Below are 8,213 nucleotides of genomic sequence, written 5' to 3'. Positions count from 1 at the left end.
GGAAGGGGGAGGGCGGGGAGCCTCCCGGCCAGTCTGCGGCGAGCAGATTCAAAACAAAACAGGGAGATTAAAGGAGCCGCGGCGGCCGCCCAGCCCCGCGCTCCGCCACCCGGCTGCACCAGCCGGCGCCGACCGGGGCCATGCGCGCGCTGCGGACCATCGTGGACATGTCGTACGCCCGCCACTTCCTGGACTTCCAGGGCTCCGCCATCCCCAGCGCCATGCAGAAGCTGGTGGTGACCCGGCTGAGCCCCAACTTCCGCGAGGCCGTCACCCTGCGCCGGGACTGCGCGGTGCCGCTCCCCGGGGACGGAGAGCTCCTCGTCCGGAACCGGTGAGCCCCACGCCCCCCGGGCCGAGCTCAGGCTCCGCCGCCACGGCCACTCGCCTAGGCAGTTCGCCCGCCGCCATCTGGCGAGCGCGGCTGCTGGTTCCGGGGCGGTGGCGCGTCCCGATGTCGCCCGGCGGCCTCCTTGCTGAGGCTGATTTTAATTTGGGATTCCCTTCCCCTCCCCCAGCCCGCCTCCTCCCCCTCCCGCCCGAAATAAAACCGCTGCGACCCAGTAGGGAGGCTCCCCTCCTGGCCCACCCGCACCCACGGCCACCGCGCACAGCGAAGCTTTCCGGGCAACCGGAGCTGCCCGGACGCACTCAGCGACATTTGGGGACAGAGGACGTGGGGCAGCGGGGGCGGCGCCTCCTGCCCGCCAGGTGGGAGGCCGCGCGCACTGGGGGGCCAGCGGTGGGGTGTGTTCCAGTGCACCTCGCCCGCGGCTCCTGCGTGTTGTCAGTGCTGGGTGACTGTGGGCTCTACTCTGGAAGGACAGCGGGACTCGGGTGCCGGGCAACTGGGCCAGGGTGGGGGCGCTGTGCATTTGCCTACAGGTTTGCTGACCGACACCGGTGGTGTGACTCTCAGGTCACTTCCTGGCCCTTAAGGTCCCTCATCCCGCCCCCACCGAGGGGTATTTCCACGTGACTGCGCTCTGGTCACCGGCGAAGCTGCCGGGAGGCTGGGCCCTCGCGCTGCCCGGAGCCCTGCTCCGCGCTGGGTCTGCGCACCCAGGTCCCCAGACCTTCCAGGAGCTGGGAGGATTGGCCGTAGGAGAAGCAGTGCTTGGCTGGCTGCGGAGCCCGGTCCGAAGGCGAAAGCTTCGCACGTATGGAACTAAGTCATATTATTGAAGGGAGGAGTACGTTGTGATTGTAACCACGTCGTAAATTGTGTGCCAGGTAGTACCTAGCGCCCATTCCAGCGAGGGGCGGACGCAGCGTGCCTTGCCCTAGGAAGGCGCCGGATGCAGCGTTTACTCGGCCCGGGTTAGAGCTTCGGCGCAAGGCTGAGATTTAGGGCTCGAAGCGTGATAGAAACCTTGAGAAACCTGTTGGGAACATATGACGGCGTGAACCCGGGGCAAGGCTGGGGAGGGGGATCGCGGGGGGGGGGCACCTTAAGAGGTAGGGAGGGGATGTTTCTTCTCTAGAAAGTTTGCGGCGCTGCGGAGGACTCCTTGAAGGAGTTGCGAGGACAGACCACCGCATGCCTTCCTGAAGAAGGACTTGGTTGTGCGTCCAGGAACAAAATACCAACCGCAGTCGGTGTTTGCTAGAAGCGGAGGCAGGACCCAGAAGAGAAGCCGGCGAACTTCCACAGCCAAGAGTGGTTCCCTCTCTGTTTCCCACCGAGGATCCCGTGGGCTGTGGACTTGAGTGCGCCGACACAACTGCTTGGAATAAAAGCCTTTTTTAGAAACTTGGTGTGGAATTGGGACGGGATGGCTGGGGGACGAGCAGGGGAAAGAGCAATGACAGAATGGCCAAGCGCTGCCGTGCCTTGGCGGGTGTACCTGCCTGGTGGAGCTGCTCAGGCCCGCCTGCCGCGCGCGCTCTCCCGGGCCTCTGCCCCTGCGAGTGTTGAGTGCGTACTTGGGTAACTTTCCTTCCAGTGCTCTTCGCCCTTCAGGCTTACAGATGCCCTCCACCCCCTCCTGCTGCCTTCCCAAAGGACCGCTCCCAGGCGGCGCCTAGGCCACGGGGCCCAGGCTCACTGTGAGCCCTGGGCCGCCACCAGGGTGAATCCAAAGGCGAGCGCAAAATGGATCCCTGGATTCCATGTTGAGGGCACAGAGCCCAGGCTCCCGGATTTGGAGAGCTTCGCGTGGGTGGCTCTCGGGTCTCTGCTGCTCTTTCCCCCTTTAGTATAGAGTGTGCATTTCACAACTTGACCTTTAACGTCCACCTTGAAATCTAAAGGGAATGAATGGCCGGTTTTCGGTGTGTTGGGAAGAGAACTCTGCTCTCCTTTCGCCCCCTGAGCTGTAGACTGGATCTCCATGCCTGTAGATAAGTGCCTATGGACGTGACATTTTACCGGTCTGGGCTTTTTTTATTGTTATTATATTTTAAAGAATGGGGGCTTGATAATTGTGTGCAACCTCGTTCCTTGTAATCTAGACCAGATCGCTCCTGAACTGCGGTTAATTGCATTAGGATGTTAAGCACACACTCCTCGATTTGATCATCCTAAACCCTGATTTGGAATGAATGGCTGGAGCCCCACTTCACTTGTTTGGGAAGTGTTGGGAGGTTTTCTTTGTGCGCTGTCAGGCTTTTAGCTTTCCGTGGAACAATCGCACACCGCATTCCATCAAAACAGAAAATACAATCCCTTCCTTATTTGCAGGGGAGAGAAGCTATTAAACCAGACGCAAGTGTTGGAGTCAGAAAGGGTTCCGTTTCAGAAAAGTGTGGCAAGAGGCGGGTGAATGCCCTTTTGCCGCGGCGGCAAGTAGCGCCTGGTGCCTTCGCCCAGGTCCTTCCTTACTGTTTTTGCTGGGGCGTTGGGGGTCACTTCCCTGAGTAGCCCCCCTCCACACCTATCCCACCGAGCAACGGAAAAAGGGGGAAGAAAGGCCACACTTAAGTGTGCATCCATATTCTTTCCAGTGTTTTTCGTAAGCGGTTGGCAGGCGATTTCGTTTCCAAATAATTCTAACGACTTTTCTGCGCAGCATAAGAGACTGGAGCAGGGAGTTTGGCGGAATGGCCAGGAGGGGAGGGGAGGACGTGTTGATGAACGGTTTGTTGCTTGCTTGCGGGGCGGGTAACTGTATTTCTGCAGATTGTCAGGGCCGACATTTTTTTTAAGGAAGATCTCCTTTGGAGGAGTTAATTTTGCCTCCCAGGATCTTCGCCTTCGCTGTGGACTGGTGGCTTCTGCGCTTTGTTTTTTTGGGGTTTGTTGTTGTTTTGTACAAAGGACACCCCCCTTTTATTGCCCTGTTTTTACAATAAAAAGAAAGCAAGCTTGGGCACTTTTTAGGAAAAACCCGGAGACTTGGGAAGGGTATCGGGAGTGTAGAAAGCCCACGAAAGCCTCCTTCTTTTTCTTGGGGTCCTGCAGCCGCCACCCCCTACCCCAGTCTGGTGGCTGAAATAAGGCACTCATTAAAAGTGCACGTTTTCCACCACCTGGGAGTGGGAGACCCCAATGCACCAATGTTTCCTGCTGTCTCCCCTTTCCTTTTGCGAGACTGTGGCCCCTTCCTGCTGCTCTTGAACTTGGGTCGCTGGAGGCAGGCACAGGCACAGGGCTTTGGACCCAGCTTCTTCCTTGAAGCCCAGGTAAGGACTGGGGGGGTGGGTGGGGTGGCTTCCCAACCACTGGAGGGGCTACAGGGGCCCTGCACCAGGGCTGGGCAACCCGAAAGAGCAGTGTGAGGAGTGGGGCCCCCACGGCTGTGCTCCCAGCAGTAGCCTTCCTCACTGATGACCAAGTGACTTAGAAGAATGGGGAGGTGAGAAATGGGGGTGCAAATAGGAAATCTCGCCAGGCTGTGCCACTCCACCCGCTCAGAGCTGGAACTTGATGCGCACACTGCTCAGGGACCTGTCTGCCAGGAGACCGAGGCCAAGGCCTAGGTCTGGACCCCTTGTGCTGCTGCAGGCCCTAGGCATTTCCCAGGCCCATCTTGTGGAACCAGGCAGGCAAGGGCCAGCTGAGCACAGACCTGAGATACAGGTTGGACCCAGCTTCCCTTCCTGTGGGTGGTACTGGACCTTCTGCCTGAGTCTGTGGCCAGTCAGCAAAGCCACCCTAGTGCACACCCGGCCATCTCCTTTGGAAGTGGGGGTCCCTGCCTGAGGACCAGGCAGGGGATCCCCGAGCCTCTCTGAATCCTCCCTTCCTGGGAGGCCCCCAGGGGCATTTGCTGCCACAGGCTGACTTCCACGAGTGCCCAGAGCCTGGTCCCCCAGCCAAGGACTGGTATCCACTTTCCACTGCTGAGCTACCTCAGGTGGGGGCCGGGGGATGGGGCTGAACCAGAAAGCTAGACAAGGGGTGGGAGGCTAAAAGTTAACCTGGAGAAGGCACCCAAAGGCAGAGGTAGCTGCTGGCCCCCTCCCCACCTCCCAAAACAAGGCCAGCCCTCTCTTGTACCCCTTGGCCAGGCCTGGGGTCTGCTGCATGGCCAAGGCAAGGGTGCCTCCAGCCTGACCCCAGCCTCTAGGCCCCCTTTCCCCAGGCCACAGTTGGGCACTGCTTTCCACTGACAGAATGAAAGGCAGCCGATGGGTCTCCCTACTCCAAGAAATGGAATGCAGGCACCTTGGTAATAACCTGGCAAAGGCAAACCCAGCAGAAACCATGTAGACCCCGGTGGAGCTCCAATGTGGGATTCCGGAGAAAGCTGGAGTGGTGGAAGGCCTCCGCTTCCTGCTTCCTTCCCTCTCCAACACACGGAGGTCTTCTACATTGCCGCGATCTGAGGGTCCCCCTCACAGAGCCCGAGAGAGACCCCGGCTGCTGGGCTGCTGGGTTCTCGCGTCGGACACCAGACGTTCTTAGGTTGGGTTGAAAGAGAATATGCTTAAAAGGCCTGCTTCCGAGCTTTCCCCAGCGCCATCGGGCCACAGTGGACTTGACAACGTTCTGGGTCCCCGCCACCTCCCGAGACTCTCGGCACATGCCGTCCCCCTAGCCCCCCAATCTGAGGCTGTTTTTTGTTATTGGGTATAGGCAGATGAGGAGAAGCTGTTGAGAACACTCGGCTCGCAATTAAACCGAATCTCGCTACCAAACCGACAATAATCATCTGGTATTAATCAAGCCGTGCCTCTGCCTCGCGCTGAGGAAAACAGAGGGACAGCTTGCCTCCCTGTTCATCCGAAGGGGGCTGTGAAATGCTGCACGACCCTTTAAAAACAGCAACAAAAACTCTGTGCCCTTCTGAGACGGTTTTTGCCAAATTAACCCAAGTGCATATTTTCACACCAGCCACGTCAGAAAGGAAGGAAGCCGAGTGCTGGATCCACTGTGTTCACCACCCCTGCGGGCCCTGCTGGGACAAGCGATGACCTTGCATGTTACATCCATCTTGAATAGTATCTTTGTCATTACTGTTATCATCTGAAGTGTTAAATTGTTGCCAGAATCGATACAAGTGTGCTTCTTTGAATTTATTTTATCCTGGTGTTGTTTCTAACATCTTTGTTAAGAGGCCAATTAATTTCCAACCCATCACCCCAGTGAAGTTTATATATAATGAGGGCTCCCTTACCGTGCTTTTTGGGTTGTGTGTGTATGTGGGAATTCTATCACAATGGATTACTTTAGCAGCCCCTCCATGCCCTGACCACCCCCCACCCCCGTGAGCAGCGGGAATTGGAGGGATTTTCCCAGTGGAACCTTGAAAGGCCCACAAGGTAGCATCCTAATGTGTGTGTTTGTTTTCCCCCAGATTCGTGGGTGTGAACGCCTCGGACATCAACCACACCGCCGGCCGATACAACCCTTCCCTGAAGGTCCCCTTCGATGCTGGCTTTGAAGGCCTGGGGGAGGTGGTGGCCTTAGGCCTCTCGGCTAGTGCCAGGTACACGGTTGGCCAAGCTGTCGCTTACATGGCACCCGGCTCTTTTGCCGAGTACACAGTGGTGCCCGCCAACATGGCCACTCCCATGCCCTCTGTGAAACCCGAGTACCTCACGTTGCTGGTAAGTGGCAGCACGGCCTACATCAGCTTGGCCGAGCTTGGAGAGTTGTCGCAAGGACAGAGAGTTTTGGTGACAGCCGCGGCTGGGGGGACAGGCCAGTTCGCCGTGCAACTTTCCAAGAGAGCGAAGTGCCATGTCATCGGGACCTGCTCTTCCGAAGAGAAGTGCTCTTTCCTGAAGACCATCGGCTGCGATCGCCCCATCAACTATAAAACGGAGGATGTGGGTGCTGTCCTTCAACGGGAGTACCCGGAAGGCGTGGACGTGGTCTATGAGTCCGTGGGGGGAGGCCTGTTCGACTTGGCCGTGGATGCGCTGGCCACCAAAGGTCGCTTGATCGTAATTGGGTTTATCTCTGGCTACCAAACTCCAACCGGCCTCTCTCCCATTAAAGCCGGAGCGCTGCCAGCCAAACTGCTGAGGAAGTCTGCCAGCGTGCGGGGTTTCTTCCTGAACCACTACTTCGCTCAGTACCGGGCAGCCATGGACAACTTGCTTAAGCTGTGTGAGGGCGGGGAGCTGGCGTGTGGGGTGGACCTAGGGGAGCAGTCTCCAGGGGGCCTGTTTACGGGCTTGGAGTCTGTATTCCGCGCTGTCGATTATATGTACACGGGCAAAAACACTGGGAAAATTGTCGTTGAATTACCTCACTCTGTCAGCAGTAAGCTGTAAAAACAGAGCAGCGAGATAAATCAAACGAGCATGAAAATGGGCACTTTAGAGCTTCCGAATTGCGAAAAATCGATGTATTTTTAGTTGGTAAAGGATATAATGTTTCTTCAAACCAATGTTAAGGTGTTAATGAATCCGTTTCTCTCTCTCTTTCTCCCCCCACTCCCCGTTCCTCCCTCGTTAAAAAAAAACCTTTCCCGGAGGCTCAGAGGTAAGGCCAGCACACCCGCTCCTCCAGTTGTGAAGGGATCCTTCCAGGGTGTATTGTTCCAGGGACTAAATGAGTTCCTGATGTCAGAGCAGCCCACGGCAGCCGCTTTGTCGATTGCCTTAGGACTGTTCACAGATACTCCGGTGCTCTGGGGTCCGTGGGTCTTGGGTGGACTGCTTCCCTAATACTTGGGGGAGGCAGCAAACCCCTGTTGGCTCTTGGAAGGATCCAGGTTGTCGAGGGAGGCTGCAGTGGTAATCACCAGGGACTGCCTCACTAGAAATCTTGATACAAAGTTATTTGAGAAGATGGAAAAGATGGGGTGAGAGCAGACTTTGGAAAGACCTCTCCGCTGTTTGAGGGCTTTTAACCTCACCTACCCTGGGGTGGAAAGGAGCATGTTCCAGGGTCGTCTCAAAAGCAAACTCGTGATGAAAGAGCACATGCGCTCGGCCAGCAGGTTTTCAAAAGGGGACTCGCCGGGAGGCCGTTACAAGCCCGTGTGTACACAGGGGAGGGAGGGCATGCGTGCAGACAAGCACATGCCCACCCCCCTGGGTGGGAGCCTTCACAACAGACTCCTGCCGGAAACCGGAAGTGGAAATCAAAAACCGCCCAGCGTGCCACCTTCACAGATGGAGGGATAGAGAACGGCAATGTGTCTCAGGGTCGGGTCACTGACCCCCGATGTCACCCGCCTTCACTGACCACACGCCAAAGAGGCCTGGGGCCAATCCTTGACCTCTGAGGGCCCAGCGCCTGGTACCTGGAGACCACCCCCTCTAGTGCCTTCCCAGTGGACTTGCATGGAAAGGGCTCTGGGAAAATGGGGGCCCCTGTCCAATTGCTCCCGCCTGTCCCTGGGAGGAGCCAGGCCCCCCGTGCTACCGAAGATCTGTTAGTATCTATTTTACAAGATTTACTCATTTTCATTCATTTCCAGGTACCTAATGTAGCTGCTAGCATGCATGCACAACAATACAATTTATATGGTAAATGGAGCCAAATAATGGCCTCACTGAACGTTATGGCTGTACTGGAGGGGGATGTCACGGTAAATAGCTGCCAAATTATGGCTCATGCTGAAGTGTCACACAACTGCACGGAAGACAAATAGCACGAGAGGCTATTGCCACTGTGACGCCCCTGAGTTATGAAGAGGAGTCGCCGGCCGAGGGGAGGCTCTCTGTGCCCTCATTATCGCAAAGAGCTGCTGGCGCGGGGGCGCGGGGCGCTGGCTCGGCCAGTGCGGGCTCAGTGATTGATCTGTCCCTCTCAGACCCCACAGCTGTGGCAAAACAGAAAGGGACTTTGCCTGCCTCTGCCCTGCACAAAC

The 8,213-nt window shown here is 57.2% G+C and overlaps 1 protein-coding gene across 2 annotated transcripts; it reads left to right on the top strand.

Annotated features, from left to right (window-relative positions):
* The first annotated feature begins 71 nt into the window (after nucleotides 1-71).
* Nucleotides 72-6,800, top strand: ZADH2 (zinc binding alcohol dehydrogenase domain containing 2). Of its 2 annotated transcripts, none has more exons than XM_004715933.2 (2): nucleotides 72-334; nucleotides 5,742-6,800. In XM_004715933.2, the coding sequence occupies exons 1-2, from the start codon at nucleotides 141-143 to the stop codon at nucleotides 6,664-6,666; spliced, it is 1,119 nt and encodes a 372-aa protein (XP_004715990.1). In that variant the 5' UTR covers nucleotides 72-140; the 3' UTR covers nucleotides 6,667-6,800. The 2 variants fall into 2 exon arrangements, with proteins under 2 accessions (XP_004715990.1, XP_045152209.1); XM_045296274.1 differs by lacking the exon at nucleotides 72-334 and adding an exon at nucleotides 980-1,160.
* The last annotated feature ends 1,413 nt before the right edge of the window (nucleotides 6,801-8,213 follow it).

The sequence above is a fragment of the Echinops telfairi genome, unplaced genomic scaffold (genome assembly GCF_000313985.2).
Source record: "Echinops telfairi isolate 266 unplaced genomic scaffold, ASM31398v2 ScPeMD7_7400;HRSCAF=8409, whole genome shotgun sequence".
NCBI lineage: Eukaryota > Metazoa > Chordata > Mammalia > Afrosoricida > Tenrecidae > Echinops > Echinops telfairi.
Note: the sequence above shows the minus strand (reverse complement) of the source record. Positions and strands in the feature narration are given on the sequence as shown.